This window comes from Pelobates fuscus, chromosome 4, assembly GCF_036172605.1.
Source record: "Pelobates fuscus isolate aPelFus1 chromosome 4, aPelFus1.pri, whole genome shotgun sequence".
Lineage (NCBI taxonomy): Eukaryota > Metazoa > Chordata > Amphibia > Anura > Pelobatidae > Pelobates > Pelobates fuscus.
The window spans coordinates 82,551,067-82,568,024 of NC_086320.1; the positions used below are offsets into that span (position 1 = coordinate 82,551,067).

Genomic DNA, 16,958 nt, shown 5'->3' on the forward strand with positions numbered 1-16,958 from the left:
GTATTTCAGGACCTTATTAATGAGGTTCTTAGGGAGTTTCAGGATGACTGTGTGATTGTATACCTTGATGATATACTTATACATTCCAGGGATATTGAAACTCACCACGGACAAGTCAGAAGGGTTTTACACAAACTTCTTCAGCATGGCTTATACTGCAAATTAGAGAAATGCAGCTTTGACCAATCCCAAACTACCTTTCTTGGTTATGTGATTTCTGGGGAGGGGTTTGAAATGGATCCGGAGAAGCTCCAATCCATATTAGATTGGCCTTTACCTAAGGGTCTCAAGGCTATCCAGAGATGTATTGGTTTCTCCAATTACTACAGACGTTTCATTAAGGGATACTCCTCTATCATTGCTCCCATCACCAATATGACCAAACAAGGGGCTGATACTAAGAATTGGTCTACTGAAGCACTTCTGGCTTTTAAGACACTCAAGGAGCTGTTTGCTTCCGCACCAATTTTAGTTCACCCTGATACTACACTACCTTTCCTACTCGAAGTTGACGCTTCTGAGACAGGTATAGGTGCCGTTCTGTCCCAAAGATTGGGTGTAGATAAACCATTACATCCTTGTGGATACTTTTCCAAAAAATTGTCAGGTACTGAAAGCAGATATGACATTGGTGACAGGGAACTACTAGCGGTTATAATGGCCTTAAAGGAGTGGAGACATTTATTGGAGGGTACTTTGCATCCTGTTACTATTTTGACAGATCATAAAAACTTATCCTATATTGGAGAGGCTAAACGACTATCATCTAGACAGGCTCGTTGGTCCATATTCCTCACTCACTTCAACTACGTACTCACATATAGGCCAGGTTCTAAGAATTCTAAAGCCGATGCCTTGTCTCGCCAATATGAACCTGCTGCCGTATCTGAGCCGGTTTTGTCCTCTATAGTACCCAAGTGTAACATTATCGCCAACACTACTCTCAAAATCCATTCTCCGCTACTTGATCAGATAAGGAGCTTGCAGCATCTGGCACCTAGACTGACTCCGGCTTCCAGACATTTCGTTCCTCCTGAACTCCAATTGGAGCTCTTACAGTGTCTTCACGAGAGTAAGGTGGCTGGTCATCCGGGTGTTCGCAAGACGTATTCTTTGATCTCCAAGGATTTCTGGTGGCCTTCGTTACGGAAGGATATTAAGGATTTTATCGGTGTTTGCGAGGTCTGTACTAAAACTAAACTACCGCATTCGCTTCCTTGTGGTCTTCTACAACCTCTGGAAATTCCTGACAAACCTTGGTCCTGTGTGGCAATGGACTTTATTGTGGATTTGCCTGTTTCTAAAAGGCACACTGTTATCCTCACCGTAGTCGATAGGTTTACCAAGATGGCACATTTCGTACCTTTGCCTAAACTCCCGACTTCTCCTGAATTGGCGGAGATCTTTGCTAAAGAGATTTTTTGCTTGCATGGGATTCCTTCGGAGATCACTTCTGATAGAGGCTCCCAATTTGTTTCCCGTTTTTGGAGATCGTTCTGTTCTCAATTAGGCATCAAATTGAATTTTTCGTCCGCCTATCATCCTCAGTCTAACGGAGCTGCCGAACGAACCAACCAGAAGATTGAGCAATACTTACGTTGTTTTGTTTCCGAACACCAGGACGATTGGGTCGGTTTGATTCCTTGGGCGGAGTTTGCGCACAACAATCTCGTTTGTGACTCTACGCATTCAAGCCTCTTCTTCATGAACTATGGCTTTCATCCATCTATTCTTCCCTCGGTTTCTCCTTCCCAAGGAGTGCCGTCGGTTGATGTCCATGTGGCCAATTTGAGGAAGTTGTGGGATCAGACTCGACAGATTCTTCTACACAATTCTATGCTGGTTAAGAAACATGCTGACAAACGTAGAAGGGCGGCTCCAAATTTTGTTCCAGGCGATAGAGTTTGGTTGAGTACTAGGAATATTCGCCTTAAAGTTCCTTCCATGAAATTCGCTCCTCGTTATATTGGTCCCTACAGGATCTTGACTCGAATTAACCCAGTGGCGTATCGTCTAGCTCTCCCAGCTACTTTACGCATCCCGAACTCCTTTCACGTGTCATTGCTGAAACCTCTAATCTGTAACAGATTCTCCTCCACAATCGCCCCTCCGCGCCCTGTTCAGGTGGAGGGTCAGGAGGAGTATGAGGTTAACTCCATTATTGATTCTCGTGTCTCCCGGGGGAGAGTACAATATTTGGTTGACTGGAAGGGTTATGGTCCTGAGGAGAGGAGTTGGGTACCACAAGAGGATGTTCATGCTCCTCGCCTTCGCAGGGCATTTCACTCCCGCTTTCCATCTCGCCCCGGCTCCTTCCGCCCGGTGGGCGTATCTGAGAGGGGGGGTACTGTCAGGGTACCTGAAGCCTCTACCTCTGAGAGAGGTAGAGACTTAGAAGTTTATCCGTCCGGACGGCATGTCTCCTCGGCCCCTCGCGGTTCACTCGGTCTTGCTAACGCCGGCCGCGAGGGAGTCACTTCCTTTTATAGCAGGAGGACCGGAGATCGACGTCATGACGCCAACCCGGAACGTCCTGTCACTCAAATCTCGGGAGACGAATCAGGACTCGCCGGAGGCGTGTCTTCTCTCCCTAACCAGGATACTTAACAGTGGCTCTCTCATTTACTCATTGCCCTGTCGTGGTTCTAGTCTGCCTAGTCACACAGTGCTTTGTTATTCTCTTGCCTTTTGGTTCTGACCCGGCTTTGGTATTTACTCTCCTGTCTTTCTGTTATCCTTGACCCGGCTTGTCTCTCGCTTACCTGTCTTCTCGTTCCCTCGACCTCGGCTTGTCTCTGACCATTCTATCGTAGTTTTACGTTAAGTCCGGCCATTCTAAGGACCGGTATACGTATCTGCTACTCTTTGTACTCTGCGTGTTGGATCCCTGACCCGATCCTGACAGGGATAGGGTATGGTTGAGTACCAGAAATATTCGCTTGAAGGTTCCCTCTATGAAATTTGCGCCTCGTTTCATTGGTCCTTACAAGGTTCTGACTCGAATTAATCCTGTTGCGTATCGCCTTGCTCTTCCACCTGGCTTGCGCATCCCTAACTCCTTTCATGTTTCCTTATTAAAGCCTCTAGTTTGTAACAGGTTTTCCTCCACTGTATCCTCCCCTCGCTCTGTTCAGGTTGAGGGCCAGGAGGAGTATGAGATCAACTCCATCCTCGATTCTCGAATTTCTCGGGGGAGGTTACAATATCTTGTGGACTGGAAAGGATATGGTCCTGAGGAGAGGTCTTGGGTGGTCCAGGAGGAGGTGCATGCTCCTCGCCTCCGCAAGGCTTTTCATTCCCGGTTTCCGTCTCGTCCCGGTTCCTTCCGCCCGGTGGGCGTTTCTGAGAGGGGGGGGTACTGTCAGGGTACCTGTTGTCTCTACCTCAGAGGAGGTGAGATAATGAGAATTCCGTCCTTTCAGAGGAACTGACTCACTCATTCCTCGCGGTCCTCTCGGCCGTTTACACGCCGGACGCCTCTGATCCGCCTCCTTTTATGACGCGGCTCTAGTAGCCGACGTCATGACGATTAGCCGTTCCGACCTGTCAATCAGTCCTGAGCTCGTATCAGGACTCGTCGGGGGCGTGATCATCTATTTGGAACCAGGGTATATAATGAGGTTTTGTGTATTGGTTCATTGCCCTGTCGTGGTTCTAGCTAGTCTAGTCACTCAGCGCTCTTACCTCTATTTGTCTCTTTGGTTCTGACCCGGCTTGTTTATTCTACTCTGCTTACCTCTGTTACCCTTTTGACCCGGCTTGTCTCCCGTTTACCTGCTCTCTCGTTCCCTCGACCTCGGCTTGTCTCTAGACCATTCTTTGCTTACTCCTTACGTTAGTCCGGCCATTCTAAGGTCCGGTATACGTAACTTCTCCTGTTTGTACTCTGCGTGTTGGATCCCTGTCCCGATCCTGACACTCCATCCTCAACCCGAAAAGGCCCCACAAGCTCATCTTTGATGATACCAGCCCAAACCAGTACTCCACCTCCACCTTGCTGGCGTCTGAGTCGGACAGGAGCTCTCTGCCCTTTACCAATCCAGCCACGGGCCCATCCATCTGGCCCATCAAGACTCACTCTCATTTCATCAGTCCATAAAACCTTAGAAAATTCAGTCTTGAGATATTTCTTGGCCCAGTCTTGACGTTTCAGCTTGTGTGTCTTGTTCAGTGGTGGTCGTCTTTCAGCCTTTCTTACCTTGGCCATGTCTCTGAGTATTGCACACCTTGTGCTTTTGGGCACTCCAGTGATGTTGCAGCTCTGAAATATGGCCAAACTGGTGGCAAGTGGCATCTTGGCAGCTGCACGCTTGACTTTTCTCAGTTCATGGGCAGTTATTTTGCGCCTTGGTTTCTCCACACGCTTCTTGCGACCCTGTTGACTATTTTGAATGAAACGCTTGATTGTTCGATGATCACGCTTCAGAAGCTTTGCAATATTAAGAGTGCTGCATCCCTCTGCAAGATATCTCACTATTTTTGACTTTTCTGAGCCTGTCAAGTCCTTCTTTTGACCCATTTTGCCAAAGGAAAGGAAGTTGCCTAATAAATATGCACACCTGATATAGGGTGTTGATGTCATTAGACCACACCCCTTCTCATTACAGAGATGCACATCACCTAATATGCCTAATTGGTAGTAGGCTTTCGAGCCTATACAGCTTGGAGTAAGACAACATGCATAAAGAGGATGATGTGGTCAAAATACTCATTTGCCTAATAATTCTGCACTCCCTGTAATATACTAATAATATACTAATGCATTTAACTAATTATTTAAAAAACAAAAACATGGCACAAATAAATAGAATACTGATAACAAAGAGACAATGAGGTGTAGATTTGACATATATTTTTTACTAATACAATGTTTTACTAAAAAAAAAAAAAAAACAGTAAATAGGGGATCCCAACTTCTACCTGTGAAGCTAGACCTGAAACAATACCATCAGAGATGTGTATTAATACATTTAAAAATTATAATTATTTATAAAGCGCCAACACATTTTGCAGCGCTGTACGGTAGGTTAACAAACAAACAAGTAGGTGCCACAGACAAGTTGGGCATACAGGAAGAGAAGGTGATGAGACCCCAGTTCAGGTGAGCTTACATTCTAAGTAGACTTGGCCATTCGTTTTCGGATAAAAACATTTTAGTCAGAATTTTCGGCAATTCATCCATTTATTTTTTGGAATGCAAATTCCTACGAATGAAAATGAAGACCAAACTGTTTGTTGGATGAAATTCCATCCATACAATTCGTTCTTTCATTCATTCAGTTTAGTTAGTTACAAGGAGAGAGCTACTGTATACTGTAATATTTAAAACAACTCCCTAAATCCCCCATGTACCCCGACCTTTAGGGTTAGGCCTAGAAGAGTGAGTATATAGTTTGTCCCTCTGTGCCCTCAACCGTGCCTCGCATATGGGGGCTATTAAACTAAAGGGGGGAAAGCATTTAACCTCACCTATCTACTAATAATAAGTATATATTTGACTAGTATTGGTAAATTGGATGAAAGACCAAAATTAAGAAAAGGAAGGGCTTTTTTCGCAATTTTGGTTTTTCAGCTTCTTAATCCTGATGTGGAATTGACGCAAGAATACCAAAAGGGATTTATCTATATACTAAACAGCTCCCTACTTTGGTAACCTTTAATATGGCAATCCCACACGGCTGCACAATATAGTCATGGCACAGTTCTGAATTTTATTCAAAACTAAAATACTGGCCGAATATCATTTGAAAACAAATTATTAAAGGGACAAAATTTTAATCGGACTAAACAATTCTTCTCCTCCCTCCCAAATGTATTCGGACAAAATGAACATTTCGGTAGCACCCAATTCCAGTTTAAAGTGCATTAAAATTGTTTTGTACAAATGCCCTTCCTTATTACAGTAACTCACTTACTTTAAACGCCTTTAAATCTGGATATTAGTGGCTACAGTAACACCTTGCAAACCTCCTTTCCTACTGTGATTTCAGCCATATATATAGCACTTTATAAATAATTTGTCTATAATAATTACTTACCACCAAAGATTTAGCAATGATATTTTCAACAATTTTAAGGTCATGTTTCATGAGCCTGTGTTTCATATTGGATCCTTCCATTTCCTCATCAGAAAAAAATCGAAACAAGAGGGGTTCATCCTTAAATTCACTTTTTTCCAGTACTGTACAGAATCACATAAAGGAGAAAATCTAAATTATAGCAGAATTAAAGATCAAGAGTAAACTGACTATCACGCTCAGCTCAGAGGCAAATGCAATGTGCCTAGGCTCCACTAAGGTGAAGTGGATGGGGTGGAGTCTTTGCAGATGGTAAATTGCTAAATTTATATATGGGTAAAGGGTTACTCCAACCAAAAAACAGTATTCTCTTAAGAGACATGTTTTGGTTTGAGAAACACTTGCTGTGCTGGTCTTCCACCCAGCTTAAAAATATATAAAGAAAGCTCAAATTCACATTGATCCAGCTCAGATACCAAGTTCTCCTTGCAGCCCAATGCTCCACAGATGACATCACCGACCAAGAGGATGGCATTGCACAAGAAGGGGCCATGCCACCATTGGCTATCTGGTGCCAGCATGCAGTGTGTGCTGGCCTCAGATGCCAAATTTGCACAGGATTCAAATTAGCCTTCCAGAACTCTTGTTCCAGGCTGGATAGTGAGGTGGTAAGAAGTGAAGTTACTTCTCTGGCAGCAGAGAGTTTAAACACTGTAGGTGCAGCGTTTCATAGAGAAATGCTGCACTTACAGACTCCAGAAATCTTGACCCCTTGAAGTCAATGAAGTAGACATTGTGCAAGGAGTAACTCTTTAATATTATGTGACAGCCTAGTACCTAGTATGCTTAGTAGGAAATTGCCATGATTTAATGCTAGAGGCTCTCAGTTAAAAGCAGGGATATTTGTTACATTATATGTTATAACATTAAATCTATTGGACCAATCCTATCTAATAATTCTGCAGCCGTGGTCTCATATTGGGTCCCATGGGACTCCCAGCATTATACACCTGGCCACTGTTTACTAGCTTATCATGTTTTCATAGGAAGGAACAATTTAGTGATTCAGATTGTATCCTGGGGCCTGTTTTTTGAGCATATTAGCAGAATGTATTTCAAGCTCTGAAGACAAATATTCTAAAAATAAAACAATTGTATCACTCACCATGATGCATAAATCCATTGTCACATAGTGCTACACCAAAGATTATTGCCTCTTCTCTAGTCCGACAGTCTCCCTGTTATTTAGCAAACACAACTATGTCACATTAAGATAATTTTCCAGGGTGCATAGAAATCACAATAAAATGCCAGTGATACATTGTTTTTCTGGACCATAAGCAGAAAGCAATGTTTAATGTATGCATCTTTATTTGTAATGACAATTACGAAGGCAACAATCATGTATTAGCCTTACAGAGATGTGTGCAAAAGTATCACCATATATGGCTCCCCACTGTATAAAGACATTTTATTTTAGTGCATTCCCAGGAGACATCTGGCTTCCAGCAAGTTGACTTGAGCCACTAACTAAGTCATCCGTTCTCGCAGAGAGTAAGGACAAAACATGGCCTTTGTCTGAGTGTGGAGGGGCCCAACTTGCCAAGCAGGTTTTGAAATATCATAACCAAGCTAAATTTGAATAGTTATATAATTACGTATTTAAAAATAAATCTATGACTCCACCAATGCTGGTGTCACCATACCGAATTCAAATCAGGTGGGCATATTTATTTTTGTTTCACTTGTTATCTTTGCTAGTATTTGTTGTTACCTGAGCAATAAGCCAGTCTATCAGCTTGTTTGCCATGACTACTGATTTATAAGTTCGAAGATGGTAATCTTTGTCTCTGAAAGAAAACGAAAAAATGCAAAAACATATGTAAGAATCTTCTTTTAGAATTGTATTTTATTGTAGAACTCTAAAAAGACAAAAATATTTGAAAGCTCTAGTACAATTAGAGTTGGGGGGATCAATGACAGTGTGACTGGCTACATTTGGTAATATGCCAAATTATTATATTATCAATGCACACCAACAAATACAAACCAATAATTTATAGATACAATATAGTCAACAAAATAATAAATCACTTATAGGGACCTGCAGGTTTATAAGTATTACTATAACAAGTCTAGTTTCAATCAAGTAAGTATGTGCGCGGAAAATATGTTTGGTGTTTTCGGTCATTCGGTCAAAGATAATTATTTTTTTCCAGTTTGATCGACACTTGGTCACGTCAGTTTTATTGATCATTGAATTTCGGTTGCTAGTGCTAGTGGATTGGTGCATGGGGGAGGTACAAATAGTTTTGTATGTGCCCCATGTCCCCGCTCTTCATGCTGCAAGAAGGGGCATGTATTCTAAACAGCAAGTAACCAGTGACTGATTGTTTGAATGACCAAAAGACCAAATGTATTTAGTCTGTGAGCCAGTCGGCCAATGTATCATTCTGTCAGTGGTGGTTTTGTAATCTTTTTCTGACTAAGAGACTGAAAATCAAAATATTCAGTCAATTTGTCTTTCTTAAGAATACGACTGCACATTTCAACAACAAAAAATATATTTATAGTCATTCAAATTTAATAGTGTTGCTTTTGAAATGGTGAGCCTTTTTCAAAGCAACTTACATTGTAGATAGACCTATTTGCAGTGGATAAACAAATACAATTTTCTGTAGGCTTTTCATTGTGATATATAGATTTGCCCTTTCAGATGCACATGTATGCCTCTATTGTATGTTTTGTTATACTTTTCAGTTTCAGTATAGATAGCCAGTTGCACATTGTTGCTTCATTTACTAAGATTCCTAGCACGTTTGGTGGCCCATATAAAACTAAATAACTTCTCAAATTGAATCCATTGCCTCTCTTGGGTATCCTAAAATCTGTCCACATACACATTGTTTAGACACTAGTTTGCCTCGAGGCAGAGCATGCTAATGCTGTTAATATTTACTGCAAGCTCTCTGTTTGCACTGTTTGCTACTATGTGTCTGGTTATTGCCAATATTTATGCTGTCAGTAATATATAGAACGTTTAAGATAGATTCGGTTTAGCCACAATTGCAAGTTGAGTCTTAAATGTGTAATGCATTAAAAACAAACACTAGCCTAAGGTCACGTTTTATTTAGATTGGAAAATTGTAAATAAAATTAGTTGCCGGAAATAAAAAATGCATTTAAGAAGAAAGAACTCTAGATAAGGTCTTAGTTCAGATTATGGGATAATTTTAAGTAGAACGAGTACCTGAAATACTATTACATACTTTTCTATAATATATAATATTTACACTAAAGTTGCATTTCAAATTCTATCCTAGTAGATATGTCTATATTTTTAAAATTCACATATACAAATACTTACTGAAAAAACAAAACATTTAAAAACAATTTAAATAAACACAGAAATATGTCTTTTTATCTAGCTTTATAAAATGTTGTAACACTTAGCAGAAAACCATACCTCCTGAATTGGGTCAAAGCCTAATAGGTGATGAATAAGTGAAGAATTGCTAGCTGATACTGCTGACAGTAAATTGCTTGCATAGACATTACATTGTCTGAAACTGTTCTAATTAATTATATGAAAGTCCTGGACAGAATAGCAGCATTTTTTATTTCCTTTCTTACCCTATTATTGTACGAATAGTTCATCATTATCAGTGATAACAGACCAGCCCTAACAATGCTTCACAAATGACTTAAAATAATTCTGTAGTCTAAATAGCATTTTTAGTGTAAAGTCTTGGTCCCCTTCTGTTCTCTCTTTATACTACAATCTGTGTGATGAAAATACCTAGGTATCTCTCTTCTCCCCTGATCTCTTCCCGGTGGTCCTACAAAGTGCCACTCTTTGTCTTTCTTCAATCTCTGATTGAATGTCTTCCCGCTTTCTGAAACTCAATCTCACTAAAACTGAGCTTGCACCCTTACTGCTAACTCGCGCTTGCAGAACTTCTCATGGGCAGCTCCCTTCCTTTGGAACAGCCTGCCTACCCACATCAGACTCTAGTCTTAAATTGTTTAAGAAGTCCCTCAAAACACATCTGTTCAGAAATGCCTATGGACTCCCAGAGTAACTTATCTATACTTACCCAAGTCTGTCTCTTGCTCTCCTAAAGACCCATACTCCACTCTCACCTCCAGTTCTGCTACTTTTTCACCTTGTTTGGTAGATGAGGACCCTGCTCAAACAAGCTTATAGTCCAGATGAGGTGGGGTACAAATACACAACAGGGCATCAAGGGTGACAGCCACCAAACAAGGTGGAAAAGTAGAAGAGCTGGAGGTGAGAATAGAGTTGGCTCTTTAGGAGAGCAATAGACAGATTTGGATAAGTATAGATAAGTTACTCTGGGAGTCCATATGCATTTCTGAACAGATGTGTTTTGAGGGACTTGTTAAACAATTGGAGACTGGGGGAGAGTTTGACGGGGTAGGCAGGCTGTTCCAAATGAAGGTAGCCACCTGCGAGAAGTCCTGCAAGCACGAATTAGAAGTAAGGGTGCGAGCATCGGACAGGAGGTGGTCATCGGAAGAGCAGAGAGACGGAGAAGGAGCAGATCCACGTATCAGGGAAGAAATGTAAGAGGGGCTAGAGTTGCTAAGAGCTTTATAGGTAAGGGTTAGTATTTTGAATTGACACCTATAGGATATAGGAAGCCAGTGTAGGGATCAACAGAGGGGTGAGATATGGGAGGAACAACGGGTGAGAAAGATCAGTCTGGCAGCAACATTCATTACCGATTGTAGCGGGGCAGTTCGGCTTTTGGGGAGACCAAATAGGAGAGAATTACAGTAATCCATGCAAGAGATTACCAGAGCATGAACAAGCTCCTTGGCAGCATCTTGCGTGAGAAAGGGGCGGATGCGGGCAATATTTTTAAGGTGGAATTGACAGGTTTTAGCAAAATACTGGATATGTGGCGCAAAGGTGATGCCAGGATCAAAGATAACACCTAGACAACAAGCTTGAAAGGATGGACTGATGCAAGCACCATCAACTTGCAGGGGAAAGCAAAGGAAGATGATCAGCATTATGAGGGGGGAAATAAAAAGCTCAGTTTTAGAGAGATTGAGTGGAGGACATCCAATCAGAAATTGAAGAAAGGCAAGCAGTGACACGTGTCAGGACCACAGGGGGAAGATTAGGGGAGGAGAGATATATCTGGGTGTCGTCGGGATACAGATTGTAGCGGAATCCAAAGAAGTTAATGAGTTTGCCAAGAGAGGCAATATAAAGAGAGAAAAAAGGGGACCAAGAACAGATCCTTGGGGCACTCCAACCAAGATAGGGCGAGAAGAGGAGGTGTTATTGAAAAAGGAGACACTGAATGAACGTTGGGAGAGATAGGAGGAGAACCACGAGAGGACAGTGTCACAGAGACCGAGGGATTGAAGAGTTTGGAGAAGGAGGACATAATCAACAGTATCAAAGGCAGCAGAGAGGTCAAGAAGAATTAGTATGGCGTAGTGGCCTTTGGATTTAGCTGCGATTAGGTCATTTGTAACTGTAATAAGAGCAGTCTCAGTAGAGTGGAGGGGGCGAAAGCCAGAATGCAGAGGATCGAGGAGGTAGTTGGAATTTAGGAAGTGAGTGTGAGTCATACAAGTAAAGACAAGTCTTTCTAGACGTTTTGAGGAAAAAGGAAGCAGAAATATGGGACAATAGTTAGAAGGGGAAGATGGGTCAAGGGATGGCTTTTTTTAGGATGGGAACGACCATAGAATGCTTAAGGGGAGCAGCGACATCACCAAATGAAAGAGAGCTGTTTAGAATGTGTGTTAAGGATGGTACAAGACAAGGGGAGAGAGATCTGATAAAGTGGGAAGGTACTGAATTAAGCGAACAGGTGATGGGACGAGAGTTGCTGGAGGTCAAGAGAATTCAGGTCTCTTCTGAGTTGAGGGGGGCTTATGGTGAGGCTGTTGGGTGAAGGGGCTTTCAAGAACAAAGGATAAGAGGTTGTAATCTGAGAGAGGAAATTGAGTGTTGTGGAGCTTAGAGATAGTGCATGCATTAGAAAAAATAAAATCAAGGGTATTGCCAGCTACATGTGTGGGAGTATTAGCCCACTGTGGTAGGCCAAGGGAGGAGGTAATAGAAAGGAGTTTGGAAGCTACTGAGGTCAGGGGTTGGTTAATGTCTGGTATCAGCAGACATGTTTCTGCATCTGCAAACACATATTTCTTTCTCAAATAATCTGCTTATTAAAACATTAATTATTGCCAGATTCACTATCAAGATATTGATAACCAGAGTTAGAGTGTGAATGAGTTTCAACTAGCAAACAGTGAAATGGATATAGCAACCAAGACCCTGTTTTCAAAGCATATTGTATTTTCACAAAATGGAATGTCCATATGAGCATCATGCATGAATGTTGTCTGCCATTTTAGTTATGTTAAAGGACCACTCTAGGCACCCAGACCACTTCAGCTTAATGAAGTGGTCTGGGTGCCAGGTCCAGCTAGCTTTTACCCTTTTTTTTATAAACATAGCAGTTTCAGAGAAACTGCTATGTTTATTCTGAGGGTTAAGCCAGCCTCCAGAGCCTCTAGTGGCTGTCTCACTGACAGCCGCTAGAGGCGCTTGCGTGCTTCTCACTGTGAAAATCACAGTGAGAGCACGCAAGCGTCCATAGGAAAGCATTATGAATGCTTTCCTATGCGACCGGCTGAATGCGAGCGCGGCTCCTGCCGCGCATGCGCATTCAGCCGATGACTTCGCGAGGAAGAAGAGGAGGAGAAGTAGAGCTCCCCGCCCAACGCTGGAGAAAGAGGTAAGTTTAACCCCTTCCTCCCCCCAGAGCCCGGCGGGAGTGGGTCCCTGAGGGTGGGGGCACCCTCAGGGCACTCTAGTGCCAGGAAAACGAGTATGTTTTCCTGGCACTAGAGTGGTCCTTTAACCATTTTTAGCTATTTTAGGCATTTCCAGTACATATTACAATGGCATCTGGTGTTTTTTGTCACACACGTCATGAAATTAATTAATTAAATCAATTACATGTCTGGAGTCTGGACATATTTATTATGTTTTCAATAAGCTGGTGCCGCCATTTTGCTTTCCTCTGTCCATGATAGCTATATATTGCGCTCTGTCAGATTCTTTTCACTGATGGATTGTGGGTAAATTAGCATGGTAACTGAAAGCAATAGGACTATGCTTAGGACCACGCTCCGCATATGAAAAAGTAGTCCCTACTGTTTCTTATATTTATGAAAAAATACATTTAAAAATAAAGGCAAAAGTGACAAAAAAGGATTCATGTGACAGTGCCACTTTAAGAGCATATTTTTGGGCTGCAAGTTAATATTCACATATTCCAAATGGTGAAAGGCAGATGACAAAAGAAATACCAATTCTCAAGATCAGTTTTACCATAGTAACCAAATGCTTACCTAATTACTGGCGTAAATAAGCTGTGAAGACGACAATATAGTCTCACACCCTGTAAAGATGGGAAAGTGATTAGAAATGACAGAGACATATGGATGCATCCAGAAAAAAATATATAAATGATTTTTATAGAGTGACCTTATTTCAGTTTGGATGATGAGAGATAAAGGAATAATCTTAACCTCAAGGCTGCCTTAGAGGCTGTATCTATTAGAAGTGCTATAATCATTGTGAAGAATTGTTACCTGTATATTGGAAAACTGTGAACGCAGTCTGATATTATGTAACCAAAGTAATAAATATATGTCCACATTAGGAGTAATGTTTATTACGTCATATCTTTTTGTACAAAATAAATGCAGTGTATATAACATTATAAAATATATTCGTGCCAGTACAAACCTTTATCTGGAAATCTATTCATAAACAGGGCTATACATAGGACACAAGGTCACACATTTAGGCTGAAAGAAAGGAGATTTCATCTAAGGCAAAGAAAAGTTTTTTTTACAGTAAAAGCAATAATGATATGGAATTCTTTGGCTCAAGAGGTGGTTTTGTCAGAGTCTATACAGATGTTTAAACTGCAATTGGATAAATACTTGCAAAAACATAACATACAGGGATATAATTTCTAATTAGTGGGATAATAGCTGCTTGATCCAAGGAGACATCTGACTGCTATTTGGGGGTCAAGAAGGAATTTTTTCCTAGTTTGTTGCAAAATTGGAAGCACTTCAGACTGGGTTTTATGCCTTCGTTTGGATCAACAGCAAAAACATATAGGAGGAAGGCTGAACGTGATGGACGCAAGTCTCTTTTCAGCTATGTAACTATGTAACTATATAGCCAGTGAAGGCCATAGTCTACCCATGGTCACAAAGGCAATTAATAAATATGTAAGACCAAATTGGTAATTTTATAAGATTTCTTCTTATAGAAACCTACTTTATTTTTTAATGATATTGAGTAATCTGCTAGATGCTGCTTTATACGTAGAATAATATATAAATGTCTATAAAATGCTGAAGTAAAATGGTTAATCAGAAATGACCAGATATATAACAAGGATTCCAGAACATCATTAATTGTATTCTCTGTGTGAAGGAGTTTTGCAACTTTTATTTGAGAAAAGTAACTGCGTTAACATAACAACAGTGTATTGCAAGAACACACATATTTATATGCATAATAACTTATAGAGTGCTTTCCCCTAGCTGGACTGAAAGCAGAGTTCAGTGATACAGTAGAAGTTAAGAAGGGCACCATTATTCAAAGGACTGAAAAAAAAGGGATGGATCGTGAGGCTCTGTTTAAATAATGATTTCAACACTGCGACCATTTCAATGTTTGGTAACTCCACCTCTGGCAGCATCATTAGTGCCCGGAACATGAATCTGCTCAAATTAGTTCTGATTATAAAAGGCACCCTTACGGCAGCTGGGTGGAGTGATGTCACGGGAGGATGATTGGGCTGCAAGGAGAACCAAGCCTTCAAATGGGATGGCAAGTATGTTTTGGGGGTAAGTATGGGGTTTTTGGGGTACCTTTATTCCTCCCCTCCCTCTTTCCCAGCCAAGGTTACTCCATCTAAAAACAGTATTTTATTAAAGCACTGTTTTGATCAGAGTAAACCTTTAAATGTTCCTTTTGAAGGGGCTTTTCTGTCTGTTTAGGGGAAAAACTTAAAGAAATGGAGCAGCATGGCATGAACACAGAGCAATAAATGTTGTAAAATGGCCCTTGGATAACCTCAGTTTTAATTCAATTAGTAATTAAAGGGGGCAAGTTGTAGTGTGTGGAAGCTTGTTTACTTAGCTGGGACCAAGGATGTGTATCACTTTAAAGGTCAGCAAGCTACCTTTGTACAGTCACCATAGATTTGGTTAATGTGCATCATTCGCTTTAGTGCACCAGTGTTAAAAGGGCATAGAATGGAATAAATTGACATGAGTAGCCAGTGAAGGCCACAGTCTACCCATGATTACAAAGGAAATGAATAAATATGCAAGTCCAAATTGGTAATTTGAAGGTCAAATGTATTACCTTGGATATCACGTCCTGCATTTCATTCCTTGGGTAGTATGTACCGTCATCGTATCGGAACCTGTACAACATCTGCTCCGATTTAAACTGATGCTTATCTGTAACTAAAATCACAAAATAATATCAACATATTTTTTCCTCTGGGATAATAGTAATATGAAAAGACCCATGAGGACAGAGGAAATTCATTGTACAAATCTAAAGCATTACTAACTCATTCGGCAATTACTTATGGAAAGTTGTTACTATACATAAGGACGGATATAAGCATGATAAGGAACAGCTGTTTGGCTCCATATTTCAGCTTAGCTCAGAACAGCATAAGAAGAATATCAAGGATATCAAAATCAAAACTAACATGATTATTTGGTAAAGTGAGATTTCAAGGTGAATTTCACATTTAAAGGGGCACTATAGGCATTAAAACAACTTGAGCTTAATGAAGCCGTTTTGGTGTATAAATCATGCTCTAGCAGTCTTACTGTTTAATTATCAGACATTTAGGAGTTAAATTATTTTGTTTATACAGCCCTGGGTCACACCTCCCTGCATGCGACTTACACAGCCTTGGTAAACACTTCCTGTAAAGACACATCTAATATTTAAACTTCCTTTATTGCACATTCTGCTTAATTTAGAATGTCTTATCTCCTGCTCTGTTAATAGCCTGCTAGACCCCACAGGAGTCTCCTGTGTGTAATTAAAGTTACATTTACAGAGTGCAAGATAAAAGCAAAACATATATTTGAAAATGAAACCATTTTATTTTATGCAGTATGTGTGTGAGTCACGGCAATGGGAGGGGTGACTAGACATGGTAACAGAAACAGTGATTTAACTCCTAACTGCATGGGGTATGATCTATATATACCCAAATTGCTTAATTAAGCTAAAGTTGTTTTGATGCCTATTGTAATGATATTGATGTTACAAAGTTTTGGAGTCCAGTAGCCAGATCAGCAATGTTTTCTGCCAGAGGTAGCCACTCGTTACCCAGGTGGTTGAGCCCCTGAGCCTTGAGTGGCCTTCTGGTCTTAAGCAGAGATGGGAGACTGGAACAGAGAGATGATAATCATAGTGAGGCAAGCCGAGGTCAGTGGGAAAGAGAAGCAGCAAAGTCAAAACGGTCCAAAATCAGCAACAGGTAGGAGAAACAGGAACAAGCTTGATTAGAGAGTACAGGAACCACAATAATCTGGCAAAGGTACAGAGACAGGAAGTGGCTTTTATAGGCCAAGAACCAGACACATGACCAGACACAGCTGAAGAGACTTGTCACTGATACCAATGCTTATAGAGTCAAGGTTACCAGATCTCAGGTACATTTGCAAAAGGCAGGCTGGTGTAGTGGTAAGGAAGAGGTTTAGCAGCATGTACACCAGGGTTCGAAACCCAGCAGAGTCAGTTCCTCACATTACTCCCACCTCTACAGGCGCAGCCTCTGGATGCCCTATTTCCTGGTTTAGCAGGGTACTGTGCATGGAAAGACTGAA

The 16,958-nt window shown here is 41.1% G+C and overlaps 1 protein-coding gene across 1 annotated transcript in view; it reads right to left on the bottom strand.

Annotated features, from left to right (window-relative positions):
* The window catches only part of PREX2 (phosphatidylinositol-3,4,5-trisphosphate dependent Rac exchange factor 2), a 331,151-nt gene that overhangs the window by 197,002 nt on the left and 117,191 nt on the right, over nt 1-16,958 (bottom strand). Inside the window, exons 12-16 of the mRNA XM_063451343.1 lie at nt 15,466-15,569; nt 13,422-13,471; nt 7,792-7,867; nt 7,183-7,255; nt 6,039-6,181 (exon numbers count right to left, since the gene is read on the bottom strand). Of these exons, the coding sequence (XP_063307413.1) occupies nt 6,039-6,181; nt 7,183-7,255; nt 7,792-7,867; nt 13,422-13,471; nt 15,466-15,569 (446 nt within the window). The remainder of the gene's footprint in view (nt 1-6,038; nt 6,182-7,182; nt 7,256-7,791; nt 7,868-13,421; nt 13,472-15,465; nt 15,570-16,958) is intronic.